The sequence below is a fragment of the Malaclemys terrapin genome, chromosome 1, assembly GCF_027887155.1.
Source record: "Malaclemys terrapin pileata isolate rMalTer1 chromosome 1, rMalTer1.hap1, whole genome shotgun sequence".
Classification (NCBI taxonomy): domain Eukaryota; kingdom Metazoa; phylum Chordata; order Testudines; family Emydidae; genus Malaclemys; species Malaclemys terrapin.
Window position 1 is genome coordinate 350,625,041 of NC_071505.1, and position 21,179 is coordinate 350,646,219.

General features: G+C 44.7%; 1 protein-coding gene across 1 annotated transcript; it reads right to left on the bottom strand.

Moving 5' to 3' along the window:
• Window positions 1-10,251: 10,251 nt before the first annotated feature.
• Window positions 10,252-11,190, bottom strand: LOC128832905 (olfactory receptor 52E2-like). Its single transcript, XM_054020612.1, has one exon. The coding sequence runs from the start codon at window positions 11,188-11,190 to the stop codon at window positions 10,252-10,254; it is 939 nt and encodes a 312-aa protein (XP_053876587.1).
• Between the last annotated feature and the right edge of the window lie 9,989 nt (window positions 11,191-21,179).

A 21,179-nucleotide genomic window follows, 5' to 3' on the forward strand; every position in this document is an offset into this window, starting at 1 on the left:
GACGTGGTCAATGCATCGATTGGGCTCAGAAATGCTCCAGGTGCCTGTAAAGGGAGAAAAGCCCAGCGAAGGGGGGTTACACATTTTATAGAAAATAGTATGATAAATATTTTATACTTATCAACAATCTAGAACTGGAGGTGATCAGTGAAGTGGCAACATTTACAAGTGGCACCAGATTATTTAGCTCAGAGTCAAGTCCAGAGAAGTCCTCTGAGGGAAATGAACAATCTAAGTGAATGGGGAGCAAGATGGCAGATGAATTTCGATGTCAATAAACTGTGATGTGTATGCCCGTTGGAGGAAAAAGCTGAAACTCCTAAAACATTTTACAAGTTTCTGTTTTATCTATAAGAACTCAGGACAAGGACCTGGGTGTCGCGGTACACAGCTCTGTGAAACCCTGCTCACAGTGCAAGCACAGACGGAAACTAAACAAAACATTGGGATCCAGCAGGAGTGGGATGGGAAATCATCTGGAAAATACAATGCTATGAGATCAGTCATTCAATGTTTCACCCTATCTGGTCTCCTCTGTTTAGTATTGTGCACCCTTCTCACACAGGATATTGCAGAACTAGAGGGGTTAAGTCCAGGGCGTGGAGAATGATCAAGGACCTGGGGAAACTCTCATACAGAGAAAAAAGAACAGGAGTACTTGTGGCACCTTAGAGACTAACAAATTTATTAGAGCATTAGGTGTGCATCCGAAGAAGTGGGCTGTAGTCCACGAAAGCTTATGCTCTAATAAATTTCTTAGTCTCTAAGGTGCCACAAGTACTCCTGTACTTTTTGCGGATACAGACTAAAACAGCTGCTACTCTGAAACCTCTCATCCAGAGAGAGGTTGAAAAGACTGGGATTGTTATGCTACAGAGGAGATGAATAAGAGGAGATATGAAAAAATACTCACAGGTAGAGTAGATGGAGAATATATTCTCCCTGTCTCATAACACAAGATCAAGAGGACATTCAACTAAAACAAGGGTCAGCAACATTTCAGAAGTGATGTGCCGAGTTTTCATTTATTCACTCTAATTTAAGGTTTCGCGTGCCAGTCCTACATTTTAACATTTTTAGAAGGTCTTCTCCTATAAGACTATAATATATAACTAAACTATTGTTGTATGTAAAGAAAATAAAGTTTTTAAAATGTTTAAGAAGCTTCATTAAAATTAAATTAAAATGCAGAGCCCTCCGGACCGGTGGCCAGGTCCCGGGAAGCGTGAGTGCCACTGAAAATCAGCTTGCGTGCCACCTACGTCACTCGTGCCATAGGTTGCCTACCCCTGACCTAAACTGAAATATTGTAAATTCAAAACTGATAAAAATAGAATGTTTTCTTTCCTGAGTGCCTTAATAGATTGAGGAACTCCTTGCCACAAGATGTATTTGAGGCCATGAGCTAAGCAAGAATAAGGAAGGGTTTGGACATGTACATGGATAGTGAGATTTTACACCTTCAGCCTCTCCCAACAAACCACAGTGCTCCCTGCTTCTCTGTATAGATCTCCCTACCTAACCCCACAACCCTCAGCACTGCCTGCTTCTCCATCTATACTCTTCTCCCCACCTCCATAACACTCATTACTGACCACCTGACTATATACCCCAGTCCCTGCCAGAAAACCACCAGTGCTGTCTGCTTGTCAATGTATGTTGCCCACCCCAAAACTTCCAGCCCTGCCACTCAGTGATATCCCTCAGCCAGGACCAAAATCAGGTGCCAGATCGCACAGTGACAGCTCATAGAAATACATCCTCAGAGTACTTTAAACTCAGTGTCTGTCTGCACCCAGGAAAAGGAACCTATTCCAGTGAAGGGAACCCCAGCAGCAGCTCAGGCTGTGCAGGGAAGGAGGGACAGACCCAGCAGGAGGGAGAGAGGACATGGAGACTAAAAATTGCCTGGGTGAGTAAATCTTCCTCAAAACAATACAAAGCTTTAATGTATTGCAGCCCACTAGAAACCCAGACACCCCTTCCTGAGGCTGCTTTTCCATGTTGGTAATTGCTGACGTTCCCACAAGACTGTAGTGGGGCTGATCACGGGCGGAGGGATGGTCCAGATGGGGGATTGGTCAGAGACAATCTGCTATAGTGTGATCCACATTGCGTTACAGTCTGAGCCACGCCCTAGCCCAGGGGGCCTTATTACGTCTCTTTGCTCTGTGCATTAAGCACGATGCCCATTCCCTATTTTGTCCTGTGTCTGGACTCTGTGTCACTGTCATGTGTATACTGCACGCCCCGCTCCCCCACCAACACACACAAACATTGTGCATCCCTGAACTTTCCACAGTGAGATTTCCATCACCGCCTGGTTTCCTCTAAGCCAGAAACATGCTTTTATTTTTTACTGACTTTTGATGCTTCTCATCCTCTCTAGACCCAGAGATGCAGGGCCACAGAGAAAGCAGACCCTCCCTTCCTCCATCAAAACAATGTTATCCTAATTGTTCATTTACAAAAATGATTAGGGGACCAGGGGACCTAACTTATGAGGATATGCTAAAGGAATTGGGTTGTTTAGACTGCAGAAGAGGAGAATGAGGGGGCATTTGAGAGCAATGGTGTCAAGTTGCAGTGGGGAAAGTCTAGATTGGATATTAGGAAACACTATTTCACTAGGAGGGTTATCTAGGGAGGTGGTGGAATCTCGATCCTGTTTTAAGTTTTAAGGCCTGGCTTGACAAAGCCCTGGCTGGGATGATTTACTTGGAGATTGGCCTTGCTTTGAGCAGGGAGTTGGATTAGATGACCTCCTGAAGTCTCTTCCAACCCTCATCTTCTATGAACCTCTAAGGAATTCAGCAACTCCTCTATCAGCTCCTCTTTGGTTCAAATGAGCTCACCCAATCTTTAGCAATGACAGGACAACTACAGTTGAACTCACTGGAGATTCATGGCCCGTGTGAATCAGGGCATTCATTTAAGTCCTTACTTGAGGATTTAGGGTGAACTTTGGGCCGCGCTGGAAGTTCTGCCATTGAACTCAATGGTCCAATATTTCATCCCTAGTACTTAATTTCGACCCCCGGCTGTGACAATCACTCCTAGCTTCACATCCTGCTACAGAGAGCACTATTCTCTACGCTGATGAAAAAATCTGAAGGAAAACCCCAATTTTTGTGGTGTTCTGAGACAAGGTATTAAAGACGGGGATTCCAAAACACACAGAGGCCCTGATTTTGCTCTCAGGGAGGTCAGTGCAAATCTGGAGTGACCCACCGATGGCAGAATGTGAGAGCAGAATCTTTCCACTGTATGAAATCCTGTGTATCCCCTTCTTCTTGTGAAAAATCTGATAACACAGATACCACTGCAGGGGCCGTGGCTGCACTGAGACAGATAGAAGGACACGGTAAGAGACAAGGAATTGATCTGAAAAACAAATATATGTCTCAACTATTTCTAATCAATTTTTAGTTCCAATTATTCCAGGGAAATCCCTTGGTGTTTCTGACAATATTAAGCAGTTCAAGTTGTTTGTGCTGATGAATTCCTGCCCACTTGGTTCTTGGCATGAACTCTGGAACCCTCCCTGAGCCCTCAGCACTAACTTTATTGCAGAAACAGGCCACTCACCGAAATCCCACACTGCAGAGAGAGGGAATCTCCTTACTGCGACAGGAAGGCAGATACTTGAGAATCAGTGTATGAGTCTCACATGTCTGACACTTGCTGTGCTTTACAGCGACTTTTATGATTCCCCTGTAGAGTCCCTGAGGACTCTCATGTTGGCCAGGACTCCCAGACAATTCCCTCTGCACCGTGAACAGTGGGAAGAGCAGAAAATAGACTCTGGAGAGCTTCAGCCTGTGAGCCTCAGGAATAAGAATTGATTTGCTGTTAAGAGCGGCTCAAATTGTCAGGGCAAAAGGGAATATTAACATTTAGATGAATTTTGGGTCAAATAAGATCAATGTCTATATGTCTCTTTGAAGTTTGTGATGATAGTTTGCCTAATGGATAAATTGCCGTTTGTTGATCTGGGTAACTGATTACCAGTGGTGATTATAAAACAGAAGATTACATCTAAAGCCTATTGTTTACCCAGGACTGTATGGTCAAGTGGATGCTATAAAACTGCATAAAAGGCCCTTGGGTCCTGACGCTGTTTATCTGAGATCTAATTGAGATTTTATGCAGGGGAAGCCTAAGCCACAAGGACTGAGACCCCAGTGCTGACTGTACTGCCCTGAAATATAAACTTTGGACTCTAACCTATGGACTATGTCTCAAAGAACTCTTTGCAACTTCAAAGCTCACCGTCTCTACTATGTATCTGAACTTCAAGAATTTAATTCACGTCTGTATATATATTGAACTTTTAACCATACACTTTTTTCTTTTAATACATTTTAGTTTAGTTACTAACAATTGGTGGTAAGCATGTATTTAGATAAGATTTGGAAAACTCGATAACCTGGGAGGTAATGTCTCCAATCCTTTGGGATTGGTAGAACCTTTTCTTTTATATGATGGAATGAGATTTTCAGTAATCTTTATCACATTTGACTTGTGTGTCTAGATGGGGTCTGAGGTGTGGTTATTTTAATGGAACTGTTTTGCTGGCTTCTGAGTAACCAATGAAGTATAATAGAAGCTGTTTTGTGCTGGCTTTGTAAATCGAAGTATTGGAATATCGACCAGCTTGCTGTAGGATTGCCTGCTGCATTCTTTGCAATTCACCATAACTGAGTGACCTAACATCGCCCCCAGTGGGACCCTGGTCACACCATGCCCGTCCTTTCAACTAGGTTATCAACATGGAGGAGTGGGATGAGAGGGGCTTTATGTATTCTCCTAGGACTGGCCACTGTGATAGCAAGAGAGATCCTGGAGCAGTGCAAGATCTGAGCCCTGGTGCAAGATTTGATGACTGAACCAGAGGCGGTGAACCAAAGTCAGGCCATGTATTAAAGCAGATGCTCACAAGTCCACTGTTCATCACATGAAACGGGCAGAGTTGTTGCTAGTGTACTAGGCTCTAGATATTTAGGTTAATATACTCCAGCTAGTGCAGATCCAAACTGTGACGTGTTATACCTTGGGGAAACACCCTGTAACCCCCATAGTCCTCATTTGTATATAATTGTGATACTAAAGCAGGTCATGTGAGTTATAGAATCATAGAATCATAGAATCATAGAATATCAGAGTTGGAAGGGACCTCAAGAGTTCATCTAGTCCAACCCCCTGCTCAAAGCAGGACCAATTCCCAGCTAAATCATCCCAGCCAGGGCTTTGTCAAGCCGGGCCTTAAAAACCTCCAAGGAAGGAGACTCCACCACCTCCCTAGGTAACGCATTCCAGTGTTTCACCACCCTCCTAGTGAAATAGTTTTTCCTGATATCCAACCTGGACCTCCCCCACCGCAACTTGAGACCATTGCTCCTTGTTCTGTCATCTGCCACCACTGAGAACAGCCGAGCTCCATCCTCTTTGGAACCCCCCTTCAGGTAGTTGAAGGCTGCTATCAAATCCTCCCTCATTCTTCTCTTCTGGAGACTAAACAATCCCAGTTCTCTCAGCCTCTCCTCATAAGTCATGTGCTCCAGACCCCTAATCATTTTTGTTGCCCTCCGCTGGACTCTTTCCAATTTTTCCACATCCTTCTTGTAGTGTGGGGCCCAAAACTGGACACAGTATTCCAGATGAGGCCTCACCAATGTCGAATAAAGGGGAACGATCACGTTCCTCGATCTGCTGGCAATGCCCCTAATTATACAGCCCAAAATGCCGTTAGCCTTCTTGGCAACAAGAGCACACTGTTGACTCATATCCAGCTTCTCGTCCACTGTGACCCCTAGGTCCTTTTCAGCAGAACTGCTCCCTAGCCATTCGGTCCCTAGTCTGTAGCAGTGCATGGGATTCTTCCGTCCTAAGTGCAGGACTCTGCACTTGTCCTTGTTGAACCTCATCAGGTTTTTTTCTGCCCAATCCTCTAATTTGTCTAGGTCTCTCTGTATCCGATCCCTACCCTCTAGTGTATCTACCACGCCTCCTAGTTTAGTGTCATCTGCAAATTTGCTGAGAGTGCAGTCCACACCATCCTCCAGATCATTAATAAAGATATTAAACAAAACCGGCCCCAGGACCGACCCTTGGGGCACTCCACTTGAAACCGGCTGCCAACTAGACATGGAGCCATTGATCACTACCCATTGAGCCCGACGATCTAGCCAGCTTTCTATCCACCTTACAGTCCATTCATCCAGCCCATACTTCTTTAACTTGGTGGCAAGAATACTGTGGGAGACAGTATCAAAAGCTTTGCTAAAGCTTATCTGGGCAAAGGTTACGATCTGCTGAATATAATTGTTCTATCTAAATGTGTATCATCAATACATATGAAATTATAAGAATGGAATTGTGTGTTTTTCTCTAAAACATTCTGTGGGTTTGGGAGGCACCCAGATACTGGCACTACAGAGCCAACGACAGGCGAGGTAACCAATACCTGGGTAGCTGCTGTTGAACAGAAATCACCAGCCCTTGTCCAGCAAGAAAGTTACAATTTAATGACTCACCTGCATACAGCTACACCAGGGGAATTGATCAGCCTGTACTGAAGACTCAGCAAGACCCCGCGACATGCCTGGACTTGTTCTCTGTATAAACAGAACTAAGTGGCTACATACCGGGCATTTCTCCTGCCCCCAACTTTGCTGCAAGCAACAAGGACACCGAGGAGAAGACTGAAAACACCAACTATGGGGACTGACCCAGATTTCAAGGTTGAAACCAGTATACTATGGATTGCAATATCCAATGGGCACTGCAGGGATCTTTAGCTTAGGTACGAGGAGCATTGTTGCAGAGTGAATGGGGAAGCCAAAAACAACCATGAGGGGGAGAGAAAGAGAGAGAAGCAATCAGTTAACCATGAAAGTTATTTATTGCCAGCTAATCGGGGATCCAAACAAACAAAACAATTATAGTATTATATATTTCTTAAATTGAATTACAAAAGTCAGAGTCAGAAGTCTATAGAGAGAGATAGAGACGGGTTCTCACCACTCCATGAAGCTTGATTACATCGGGGTTCCCAGATGTTCCCAGGTGGTGGTTGGTGGTGGCTGAGGGGCCAGAGTGCTGGGCCCCCAGCATGATCAGTCAGGAAAAGGTAAAGTCCCAATGAAACTGGTGCAGATTTTGGATCCAGGCATCTGAACACTTACTTGAGTGTGGGTAGGAGTTGTCGTAGGGAACGAACAATGGTTCAAGGGAGAACACTCGATTTGTTTCTGGGTAAACTGATGATTTAAGGGAGTATACCAAAGTTGTTTTGATCAGGCTAGACAATAAGAACTGATCATTCCTGGCTATGGGTGGTGGTCCTTTGAGGAAGCTTACAATGCAGTTACGCAGCTTCAGTATTTTGGATACTAAGAGAGGATTTTTTACTACAATTGTTCTGACAATTACTGAACTGGGTGTGTGGAGGCGTGGTTCATTAACATCTGGAGCAGAGATTTCCCATCATTCGATGCTTCAGTGCTTTCCTGGTTCCAAGTTTAGTGCAATTCTTGCCTTGGAATCTCTGTTCTCCATTCTGTATGCTAATGGAGATGCCTCCCTTTCCCATCCTTGATGCAAATGAAGCTAGAGGAGTTTCCTTAATCCTGACACCCTTTTCTAGAGGGGATTAGATGTGTCTCGCCGCCCCCTTTTCATTGCTCTTTGTAAGTCTTTCTTCTGATAAGTTTTGGTTCGATAAGAGGCTGGGCGGGGGGTGCCCTTCATGAGTCAGAAAGGCTGTATATGGCACCCTGGTTCCCCAAGAACACAGAGCTGATAAGTAACAACTACAAAAACAACAAGGAGTCTGGTGGCACCTTAAAGACTCACAGATTTATTTGGGCATAAGCTTTCGTGAGTAAAAACCTCACTTCTTTGGATGCATCCGAAGAAGTGAGTTTTTTACTCACGAAAGCTTATGCCCAAATAAATCTGTTAGTCTTTAAGGTGCCACCAGACTCCTTGTTGTTTTTGTAGATACAGACTAACACGGCTACCCCCGCATAAGTAACAACTAGGCCTTCTACCCATGCAATTCCAAAGAGACAATCCTGGTCGGACCAACATGTCCTCCAATTCGCGTCCGTCTAACTGTTGATTCCTTTTCTGATGGTTCTAAGTATGATGTGAACCTGATGGGAGGGTAGATGCTTGGGAGAAGGGTCCTGTCACCTTGAGCCTGGCTGTGTGTGGCCACAGCAGGTATCTGACATCAGGTATCAGCACAGTGCAGCCAGGGCCTGGGCAGGAGGCCCGAGACGTATCAAAAGCAGACTATGAAGTTTTCTGACATCCCAGAGACAGCTCTTTGTGCTGTGCCTATCCCCACAGACCGTTTTCCTTCAGCTTTTCCATTTTTCCTACCGTTTTTCTTACAGTTACTGTTTAATAAATAGTATGTGGTTTGAACATCATGCAGTGATCAGCAGGTCAGGGAAGTGGCTGGTGGTGAATGAGAACCCAGAGGGAGGCCATCCTATCCTCCGTACTAAGTGTTCACCATGAGACTGAGGTCAAACCCAGCACAGGCCTTTGGCATGGGCAATCTGGGCGACTGCAAAGGGGCACATAATGAATGGGGTGTGATTTGGTACCGCCCATGTCACCCGACCTGCTGACCGAGAGCCAGTTGGCTTTACGGAGGCAGGCAGGCAGCCACCCAGGTGAGAGACACACATACAATCCACCATCCTAGGGTGGTGCCTCTCTTGAGAAAGGTGCTGCCTAAGAAAGAGAGTCATCTCTGAAGGCAAAGCTCCATTTACCTCAATCCATATCAGTAGGTCCCTGGATAGAGTGTACCTCAACTTTCTCCCCCTGGAACCAACCCGGGGGAAACTGAGAATGTCCTTTTAATCACTGAGCACTTCACTTGCTATGCTCAGGCATAGCCTACTCATGACCAGTGGGCATCTCCTGTGGCCAAGGTGATGTGGAAACAGTTTATCTGCCATTATGGCATCCCTGAGAGGATACATACGGACCAGGGGAGACATTTTGAAAGTAATCTCCTCGTCCAGCTTTGCAAACTTGAGGATTTCAAAGAGGAGAACCACACCCTATCACCCTCAAAGGAATGGGACAACTGGGCGGTTCAACTGAGCACTCATGGATATCCTGGGAACCCTGCATCCGGACCAAAAGGAGAACTGGAAGGATGGCTTATTGCCTCTTTTTTTCCTTTGTTGTTTAGTCACAGTGGAAGAATATCCACAAGATACTGCGAGTGGCAACCAATTGCTACAGAGGGACAAGAGAACCTACAGACTCTAGTGGCAAGTCCCTTCTTCCCAGCATCCGCCCTCCCATTGGGTTCGTGTCCCCCCTCCCAATCTGACCTTCAAGTGCCTCTGATCGGGTGACGTCTCCTGCACAGAGACTGCACCTTACTCTCCGCGGTTGTGCATCACACTTAGCTGCTGTGTTACATGTGGCACGGCTGGCATCCACTATCCTGGCTATGTCCCCACAACACCCCGCAGTATCCCAGTCCTGCCTCACCATTGTCACAGCTGGTTTGTGCTGCCCCATCTCCTGCGTCTGGTCGGCTCCAGATCCACAACTCTGCCTCAGCACTGTTGCTCGGCCTCTGGCCCAGCCTGAGGTGCTGAGGACGCATTAAGAGCCCAAATTCACTTAAAAACTAACTTAAAAGTAGCCGAATCTAATTCCGGAAACATGTTTTCAATCACGCATTGGCCTATACATCAAATAACAAATGAAAACTTTCATTAGATACCTAGTACAGATTTTATATTTAAAAAAAAAAAAAGCTACACGTCCTCGCAGGAGTTTTTCCACATTAGCAACACACCTATAAGGTGACAATCAAACTCAAAATCAAAACACCAGTACAGATACTTGTATCCTAATTGAGGGTTGCAGGTGTTTCACACAAAAAATGACAAATGGTGGCATGAAATATAGCCCCCAAATTAGCCCAAAACTTATATACTGAAAAAACAGCAATAACATTATCATATTAATTCTTTGTAATTGCATTCCATGATGCTAGTCAATGTCCACATTTTGCACTGAATTAGTTTGTTACTGTTAGTCTTTGGTTTATCGTCCAGGTTTCCTCAAGTATTGGACACAGAGAAAACAGGTAAATTTTCCCACAACACTAAGCTCAGCCAAACTCAAACAGAGCACCCTTGATTAAGAAGGAGATATACTTTCTCCTTCTTGTCACACAGGTTTCAAGTCAGTCACCCATGGCAGTCACTTTCTGCAGATGTATTTGCCCACTTTGTCACGAAGCTCTTTGGATTTGACCCCATAAATGATTGGGTTGAGCATGGGCGGGATGAGGAGATAGAGGTCAGCCAAGATGATATGAATGTGGGGAGCGATGCTCTGACCGAACCGGTTTGTCAGGTTGGAAAAGAGGCTAGGAGTATAATACGTCAGCATCACACAGATGTGGGCTGTGCAGGTGTTGAGGGCTTTCTGGTGGGCTTTCTTAGAGGAGAGTCTGAGAACAGCCTTGATGATCAGACCATAGGACAGGGCAATGAGTGTCAGGTCTGACATGTTGACTACAAAGAATAGCACCAAGCCGTATATCCTGTTCACCATAATGTCCCCACATGACATCTTCACGACAGCATTGTGCTCGCATTGAGTGTGGGGGATAATGTGATTCGCACAGAATGGCTGCCGGCTCAGGAGCAGGACCAGGGGAAGAATGAAGAGAACAGCTCTTATCAAACCCACAAACCCTAGCTTAGCTATTCGTGTGTTACTGAGGATGATGGTGTATCTCAGAGGCTTACAAATGGCAACATAACGATCAAAGGCCATTGTCACAAGGATGGCGGAGTGCATAAGAGAAACAGTGTGAAGGAAAAACATCTGGGTGAGGCAGCCACCCATAGTAATACCTTTCAAATTGAACCAAAATATACACAGTGCATTTGGCACAACGAAGGTAGGTGTGGCAATGTCTGTGAGCGCCAGCATGCAGAGCAGCAGGTACATTGGATTGTGGAGAGTCCGCTCTTTGCCTACAACAAACAAAATTGTGAAATTTCCCAACAGACCGATAATGTAGAACATAGAGAAAGGGATGGAAATCAGGAAATGGGCAGCTTCCAGGCCAGGGATGCCCATTAAGATGAATGTTGAAGGGTGGGAAGCGGTGATGTTGAAAACTGCCATGAGGTGGTCAATGCATCGATTGGGCTCAGAAATGTTCCAGGTGCCTGTAAAGGGAGAGAAACCCAGCGAAGGGGATTACACACTTTATAGAAAATAGTATGATAAATATCTTATAGTTATCAACAATCTAGAACTGGAGGTGATCAGTGAAGTGGCAACATTTACAAGTGGCACCAGATTATTTAGCTCAGAGTCAAGTCCAGAGAAGTCCTCTGAGGGAACTGAACAATCCCAGTGAATGGGGAGCAAGATGGCAGATGAATTTCGATGTCAATAAACTGTGATGTGTATGCCCATTGCAGGAAAAAGCTGAAACTCCTAAAACAATTTACAAGGTTCTGATTTAACTATAAGAACTCAGAACAAGGACCTGGGTGTCACGGTACACAGCTCTGTGAAACCCTGCTCACAGTGCAAGCACAGACAGAAACTAAACAATACATTGGGATCCAGCAGGAGTGGGATGGGAAATCATATGGAAAATACAATGCCATGAGATCAGTCATTCAATGTTTCACCCTATCTGGTCTCCTCTGTGTAGTAGTGGGCACCCTTCTCACACAGGATATTGCAGAACAAGAGGGGTTAAGTCCAGGGCGAGGAAAATGATCGAGAGCCTAGGGAAACTGTCATCCAGAGAGAGGTTGAAAAGACTGGGATTGTTACGCTACAGAGGAGATGAATAAGAGGAGATATGAGAAAATACTCACAGGTAGAGTAGATGGAGAATATATTCTCTCTGTCTCATGACACAAGATCAGAGGACATTCAACTAAATTGAAATGTTGTAAATTCCAAACTGATAAAAATAGAATGTTTTCTTTCCTCAATGCCAAAATAGACTGAGGAACTCCTTGCCACAAGATGTATTTGAGGCCATGAGCTAAGCAAGAATGAGGAAGGGTTTGGACATGTACATGGATAGTGAGATTTTACACCTTCAGCCTCTCCCAACAAACCACAGTGCTCCCTGCTTCTCTGTATAGATCTCCCTACCTAACCCCACAACCCTCAGCACTGCCTGCTTGTCCATCTATACTCTTCTCCCCACCTCCATAACACTCAGTACTGACCACCTGACTATATACCCCAGTCCCTGCCAGAAAACCTCCAGTGCTGGCCGCTTTTCAATGTATGTTCCCCACCCCAAAACTTCAAGCCCTGCCAAACAGTGATACCCCTCAGCCAGGACCATAATCTGGTGCAAGATCCCACAGTGACAGCTCATAGAAATACCTCCTCAGACTAGGTTAAACTCAGTGTCCGCCTGCACCCGGGAAAAGGAACCCATTCAGTGAAGGGACCTATTCCAGTGAAGGGAACCCCAGCAGCAGCTCAGGCTGTGCAGGGAAAGAGGGACAGACCCAGCAGGAGTGAGAGAGGACATGGAGACTAAAAAGAGCCTGGGTGAGTAAATCTTCCTCAAAATAATACAAAGCTTTAACGTATTGCAGCCCGCTAGAAACCCAGACACCCCTTCCTGAGGCTGGTTTTCTGTGTTGGTAATTCCTGACGTTCCCACAAGACTGTAGTGGGGCTGCTTACGGAAGGAGGGATGGTCCAGATGGGGGATTGGTCAGAGACAATCTGCTATAGTGTTGTCCACATTCTGTTACAGTCTGAGACCCCCCCTATCCCAGGAAGCCTCAGTATGCCTCTTTCCTCTGTGCATTACGCAGGATGCCCATTCCCTATTTTGTCCAGTTTCAGGACTCTATACCACTTCCTTCCCCCCCCCACACCACCGCACATAAACATTGTGCATCCCTGAGCTTTCCACAGTGGGATTTCCAACACCGCCTGGTTTCCTGTAAGCCAGAAAGACACTTTTATTTTTTTAGTGCATTTTGATGCTTCTCATCCTCCCTAGACCCAGAGATGCAGGGCCAGAGAGAAAGCAGACCCTCCCTTCCTCCCTGAAAAAAAATGTTAGCCTAGTTGTTCATTTACAAAAATGATTAGGGGACCAGGGCACCTAACTTATGAGGAGACGCTGAATGAATTGGGATTGTTTAGACTGCAGAAGAGGATAGTGAGGGGGGATTTGAGTGCAATGGTCTCAAGTTGCAGTAGGGAAAGTCTAGACTGGATATTAAGAAACAATTTTTCACTAGGAAAGTTATTTAGGGAGGTGGTAGAATCTCCATCCTTTGTAGTTTTTAAGGCCTGGGTTGACAAAGCCCTGTCTGGGATGATTTAGTGGGGTTGGTCCTGCTTTGAGCAGGGGGTTGGACTAGATACCTCCTGAGGTCTCTTCCAACCCTCATCTTCTATGATTCTATGAACCTCTAAGGATTTCAGCAACTCTCCTGTCAGCTCCTCTTTGGTTCAAATGAGCTCACCCAATCTTTATCAGCAACAGGACAACTCCAGTTGAATTCCCTGGAGGTTCATGGCTGGTGTGAATCAGGACATTTATTTAAGTCCTTACTTGAGGATTTAGTGTGAACTCTGTCCCGTGCTGGGAATTCTACCATTGAACTCAATGGTCCAATATTTCACCCTTAGTGTTTAATTTCAACCCCCGCCTGTGAAAATCACTCCCACCTTCACATCCTGCTACAGAGTGCACTATTCTCTACGGTGATGAAAAAGTCTGAAGGAAACCCCAATTTATGTGGTGTTCTGAGACAAGGCATTAAAGATGGGGATTCCAAAACACACAGGGGCCCTGATTTTGCTCTCAGGGGGTCAGTGGCAATCAGGAGTGACCCACCAATGGCAGAATGTGACAGCAGAATCTTTCCACTGTATGAAATCCTGTGTATCCCCTTCTTCTTGTGAAAAATCTGATAACACAGATACCCACTGCAGGGGGCCGTGGCTGCACTTCTGAAGATGCCAGTGAAGTTGCTGAATTGGAACGCTTGAGTGAACCAGAGGAAAAACCACATAGACCAAAAAAAGGAAGCTACTGAGACAGATAGAAGGACACGATAAGAGACAAGGAATTGATCTGAAAAACAAATATTTGTCTAAACTATTTCTAATCAATTTTTAGTTACAGTTATTCCAGGGAAATCCGTTGGTGTTTGACAATATTAAGCAGTTCAAGTTGTTTGTGCTGATGAATTCCTGCCCACGTGGTTCTTGGCATGAACTCTGGAACCCTCAGCACTAACTTTATGGCAGAAACAGGCCACTCACCGAAATCCCACACTGCAGAGAGAGGGAATCTCCTTACTGCGACAGGAAGGCAGAGACTTGATAATCAGTGTTTGAGTCTCACATGTCTGACACTTGCTGTGCTGTACAGTGACCTTTATGATTCCCCTGTAGAGTCCCTGAGGATCTCATGTTGGCCAGGACTCCCAGACAATTCCCTCTGCACCGTGAACAGTGGGAAGAGCAGAAAATAGACTCTGGAGAACTTCAGCCTGTGAGCCCAGGAATAAGAATTGATTTGCTGTTAAGAGAGGCTCAAATTGTCAGCGCAAAAGGGAATATTAACATTTAGATGAATCTTGGGTGAAATAAGATCAATGTCTATATGTCTCTTTGAAGTTTGTGATGATAGTTTGCCTAATGGATAAATTACCCTTTGTTGATCTGAGTGACTGTTATGGAGGTGGGGAGAAGGGTATAGATGGAGAAGCAGGCAGTGCTGAGGGTTGTGGGGTTAGGTAGGGAGATCTATACAGAGAAGCAGGGAGCACTGTGGTTTGTTGGGAGAGGCTGAAGGTGTAAAATCTCACTATCCATGTACATGTCCAAACCATTCAACTAAACCAGGGGTTGGCAACCTTTCAGAAGTGGTGTGCCGAGTCTTCATTTATTCACTCTAATTTAAGGTTTCGCGTGCCAGTCCTACATTTTAACATTTTTAGAAGGTCTTCTATAAGACTATAATATATAACTAAACTATTGTTGTATGTAATGTAAATAAAGTTTTTAAAATGTTTAAGAAGCTTCATTTAAAATTAAATTAAAATGCAGAGCCCCCCGGACCAGTGGCCAGGTCCCGGGCAGTGTGAGTGCCACTGAAAATCAGCTTGCGTGCCGCCTTCGTCTCGCATGCCATAGGTTGCCTACCCCGAACTAAACTGAAGTATTGTAAATTCAAAACTGATAAAAATAGAATGTTTTCTTCCCTCACTGCCTAAATAGATTGAGGAACTCCTTGCCACAAGATGTATTTGAGGCCATGAGCTAAGCAAGAATGAGGAAGGGTTTGGACATGTACATGGATAGTGAGATTTTACACCTTCAGCCTCTCCCAACAAACCACAGTGCTCCCTGCTTCTCTGTATAGATCTCCCTACCTACCCCCACAACCCTCAGCACTGCCTGCTTCTCCATCTATACCCTTCTCCCCACCTCCATAACACTCATTACTGACCACCTAACTGATTAACAGTGGTGATTATAAAACAGAAGGTTACATCTATAACCTATTGTTTACCCAGGACTGTATGGTCAAGTTGATGCTAGAAAACTGTATAAAAGGCCCTTGGGTCCTGATGCTGTTTATTTCAGACCTAACTCAGATTTCATGCAGGGGAAGCCTAAGCCACAAGGACTGAGACCCCAGTGCTGACTGTACTGCCCTGAAATATAAACTTTGGACTCTAACCTATGGACTATTTCTCAAAGAACTCTTTGCAACTGCAAAGCTCACCGTCTCTACTATGTATCTGAACTTCAAGATTTGAATTTATGTCTGTATATATATTGATCTTTTAACAATACACTCTGTATTTTCTTTTAATACATTTTGATTTACTTACTAACAATTGGCGGTAAGCATGTATTTGTTTAGACTGCAGAAGAGGAGAATGAGGGGGATTTGAGAGCAATGGTCTCAAGTTGTAGTGGGGGAAGTCTAGATTGGATATTAGGAAACACTATTTTACTATTAAAGAATAAATTGACACAAATCGGACATCAGGAATGGTAACATACAAAAGACAGTAAGTGAACACTTCAATCTCCCTGGTCATTCTATTACAGATTTAAAAGTCACTATCATTGAATAAAAAAACTTCAGAAACAGACTTCAAAGAGAAACAGCAGAACTAAAATTCATTTGCAAATCCAACACCATTAATCTGGGGTTGAATAGGGACTGGGAGTGCCTGGCTCACTACGGAAGCAGTTTTTCCTCTCCTGGAATTGACACCTCCTCATCTATTATTGGGAGTGGACTACATCCACCCTGATTGAATTGGCCCTATCAACACTGGTTCTCCACTTGTGAAGTAACTCCCTGCTCTCCATGTGTCAGTATATAATGCCTGCATCTCTAACTTTTACTCTATGCATCTGAAGAAGTGAGGTTTTTACTCACGAAAGCTTATGCCCAAATAAATCTGTTAGTCTTTAAGGTGCAACCAGACTCCTTGTTGTTTTTGTAGATACAGACTAACAAGGCTACTTGACACTATTTCACTAGGAGGGTTATCTAGGGAGGTGGTGGAATCTCCATCCTGTTTTAAGTTTTAAGGCCTGGCTTGACAAAGTCGTGGCTGGGATGATTTATTTGGAAATTGGTCCTGCTTTGAGCAGGGAGTTGGACTAGATGACCTCCTGAGGTCTCTTCCAACCCTCATCTTCTATGAACCTCTAAGGATTTCAGCAACTCTCCTGTCAGCTCCTCTTTGGTTCAAATGAGCTCACCCAATCTTTAGCAATGACAGCACAACTACAGTTGAACTCACTGGAGGTTCATGGCCGGTGTGAAACAGGACATTCATTTACGTCCTTACTTGAGGATTTAGGGTGAACTTTGGTCCTTGGTGGGAGTTCTGCCATTGAACTCAATGGTCCAAATATTTCATCCCTAGTACTTAATTTCAGGGCAAAAGGAAATATTAACATTTAGATTAAGATTGGGTCAAATAAGATCAATGTCTATATGTCTCTTTGAAGTCTGTGATGATAGTTTGCCTAATGGATAATTTGCCCTTTGTTGATCTGCGTAACTGATTACCAGTGGTGATTATAAAACAGAAGGTTACATCTAAAGCCTATTGTTTACCCAGGACTGTATGGTCAAGTGGATGCTAGAAAACTGTAGAAAAGGCCCTTGGGTCCTGATGCTGTTTATCTGAGATCTAATTGAGATTTCATGCAGGGGAAGCCTAAGCCACAAGGACTGAGACCCCAGTTCTGACTGTACTGCCCTGAAATATAAACTTTGGACTCTAACCTATGGACTATTTCTCAAAGAAATCTTTGCAACTGCAAAGCTCACCATCTCTACTATGTATCTGAACTTCAAGAATTTAATTCACGTCTGTATATATATTGAACTTTTAACCATACACTTTTTTCTTTTAATACATTTTAGTTTAGTTACTAACAATTGGCGGTAAGCATGTATTTGGATAAGATTTGGAAAACTCAGGAACCTGGGAGGTAATGTATCCAATCCTTTGGGATTGGTAGAACGTTTTCTTTTATATGATGGAATGAGATTTTTCAGTAATCTTTATCACATTTGACTTGTGTGCCTAGATGGTGGCCTGAGGTGTGGTTATTTTAATGGAACTGTGTTGCTGGCTTTTGAGTAACCAGTGAGGTATAATAGAAGCTGTTTTGTGCTGGGTTTGTAAATCTAAGTATTGGAATATCCACCAGCTTGCTGGAGGATTGCCTGCTGCATTCTTTGCAATTCACCATAACTGAGTGACCTAACATGGCCCCCAATGGGACCCTGGTCACACCATGAACGTCCTTTCCACTAGGTTATCAACATAGAGGAGTGGGATGAGAGGGGCTTTAGGAATTCTCCTACGACTGGCCACTGTGATAGCAAGAGAGAGCCTGGAGCAGTGCAAGATCTGAGCCCTGGTGCAAGATTTGAGGACTGAACCAGAGGCGGTGAACCAAAGTCAGGCCATGTATTAAAGCAGATGCTCACAAGTGCACTGTTCATCACATGAAACTGGCAGAGTTGTTGCTAGTGTACTTGAGTGTGGGTAGGAGTTGTTGTGGGGAAAGAACAATGGTTCAAGGGAGAACACAAGATTTGTTTGTGGGTAAACTGATGATTTAAAGGAGTATACCAAAGTTGTTTTGATATTTACATTAATACATTCCAGCTAGTGCAGATCCATCCTGTGACGTGCTATACCTTGGGGAAACACCCTGTAACCCCCATAATGACAATGACAGGCGAGGTAACCAATACCTGGGTAGCTGCTGTTGAACAGAAATCACCAGCCATTGTCCAGTAAGAAAGTTACAATTTAATGACTCACCTGCATGCAGCTACACCAGGGGAATTGATCAGCCTGTCCTGGAGACTGAGCAAGGCCCCCAGACATGCCTGGACTTCTTCTCTGTATAAAACAGAACTAAGTGGCTACATGCCGGAAGTTTCTCTTGCTCCCAACTTTGCTGCAAGCAACAAGGACACTGAGGAGAAGACTGAAAACACCAACTAAGGGGACTGACCCAGATTTCAAGGTTGAAACCAGTATACTATGGATTGCAATATCCAATGGGTACTGCAGGGATCTTTAGCTTAGGTACGAGGAGCATTGTTGCAGAGTGAATGGGGAAGCCAAAAACACCCATGAGGGGGAGAGAAAGAGAGAGAAGTAATCAGTTAACCATGAAAGTTATTTATTGCCAGCTAATGGGGGATCCAAACAAAGAAAACAATTATAGTATTATATATTTTTTCGATTGAATTACAAAAGTCAAGGTCAGAAGGCTAAAGAGAGAGAGAGAGACGGGTTCTCACCACTCCATGAAGCTTGATTTCATCGGGGTTCCCAGATGTTCCCAGGTGGTGGTTGGTGGTGGCTGAGGGGCCAGAGGGCTGGGCCCCCAGCACCATCAGTCAGGAAAAGGTAAAATCGCAATGAAACTGGTGTAGATTTTGGATCCAGGCATCAGAACACTTACTTGAGTGTGGGTAGGAGTTGTCGTAGGGAAAGAACAATGGTTCAAGGGAGAACACTCGATTTGTTTGTGGGTAAACTGATGATTTAAGGGAGTATACCAAAGTTGTTTTGATCAGGCTAGACAATAAGAACTGATCATTCCTGGTGATGGGTGGTGGTCCTTTGAGGAAGCTTACAATGCAGTTACTCAGCTTCAGTATTTTGGATACTAAGAGAGGATTTTTTACTACAGTTATTCTGACAATTACTGAACTGGCTGTGTGCAGGCATGGTTCATTAACATCTGGAGCAGAGATTTCCCATCATTCAATGCTTCAGTGCTTTCCTGGTCCCAAGTTTAGTGCAATTCTTGCCTTGGAATCTCTGTTCTCCATTCTGTATGCTAATGGAGATGCCTCCCTGTCCCATCCTTGATGCAAATGAAGCTAGGGGAGTTTCCTTAATCCTGACACCCTTGTCCGGAGGGGCTTAGATGTGTCTCCCACCTCCTTTTCATTTCTCTTTGTAAGTTTTTCTTCTGATCAGTTTTGGTTCGATAAGAGGCTGGGGGGGCGGGGGTGTCCTTCATGAGTCAGAAAGGCTGTATATGGCACGCTGGTTCCCCAAGAACACAGAGCTGATAGGTAACAACTAGGCCTTCTACCCATGCAATTCCAAAGAGACAATCCTGGTCAGACCAACATGTCCTCCAATTCTTGTCCATCTAGCTGTTGATTCCTGTTCTGATGGTTCTAAGTATTTTTCCAGAACACAACAAGATTGTTTTTTTGCACAAATAATTCTAATAGTTCTGGACCTTAAGTTCTTGCTTCAGTTACTAAGTCACAGCTCAGATATTTATAATAAGCATGCGTCATTCATACCAGGCCTCAACAACCCATAAGATATTACATGGATAAATAAATCACAATATATATTAATACATGTGTATATTTCAACACCAGTAAGGGGGTTTTGATTTCGAATTTGATTGTCATTTAATAGCTTTGTTGCTAATGTGGAAGAACTCCTGCTGGAGCGTGTAGCTTAAAAAAAAATCAAATCTGTACTAGGTGCCTAATGATGTATAGACCAATATGTTAATGAAAAACTATTTGTTTCAGGAAATTGATTGGGCCACTTTTAGGTCACTTTTTAAGGGACTTTGGATTATTATTGCAATTGAAATCTGGCAACCCCAGCCCGACCCAGAGGGGCCAGAGAAGCAGCCAAAAAGCCAGAGCCCATCCAGAGGCAGAGCAGCAGAACCAAGCCAGAAGAGTCAGGGCTGGGCTGGAGGCGGAGCAGCGGTGCTGAGGCAGAGCTGGGGAGCTGCAGCTGGAGCAAAACAGAACCGGGAGCTGGGGAAGCACGAACGAGATACAGAGCCAGAGCCACTGTAGTGGATGCCGGCCGTGCCACAAGTAACACGGCGGCCAAGAATTATCTTCAGGTGGGGATAGCAAGCTGGGGCCGTGGCAGAGGGCCCACGGCTGGGAGAAATCCCCATAGAGGAGGGCCTTGGAGGCTGGACTCAGAGGGCGGGATGTGAACCTGATGGGAGGGTAGATGCTGGGGAGAAGGGTCCTGTCACCTTGAGCCTGGGTGTGTGTGACCACAGCAGGTATCTGACACCAGGTATCTGCACAGTGCAGCCAGGGCCTGGGCAGGAGGCCTGAGATGTATCAAGAGCAGACTATGAAGTTTTCTGACATCCCAGAGACAGCTCTTTGTGGTGTGCCTATCCCCACAGACCGTTTTCCTTCATCTTTTCCATTTTTCCTACTGTTTTTCTTACAGTTACTGTTTAATATATAGTATGTGGTTTGAACATCATGCAGTGATCAGCAGGTCAGGGAAGTGGCTGGTGCTGAAAGAGAACCCAGAGGGAGGCCATCCTATCCTCCGTACTAAGTGTTCACCATGAGACTGGGGGTCAAACCCAGCACAGGCCTTTGACATGTGCAATCTGGGCGACTGCAAAGGGGATATAATGAAGCGGGTGTGATTTGATACAGCCCATGTCACCCGACCTGCTGACCGAGAGCCAGTTGGTTTTACGGAGGCAGACAGGCAGCCACCCAGGCGAGAGGAGACACACATATAATCCACCATCCTAGGGTGGTGCCTCTCTTGAGAAAGGTGCTGCCTAAGAAA

Excerpts from the sequence above, each read along its gene's own strand:
- LOC128832905 (XM_054020612.1), bottom strand. The coding sequence starts at position 11,190 with ATGGCAGTTTTCAACATCACCGCTTCCCACCCTTCAACATTCATCTTA.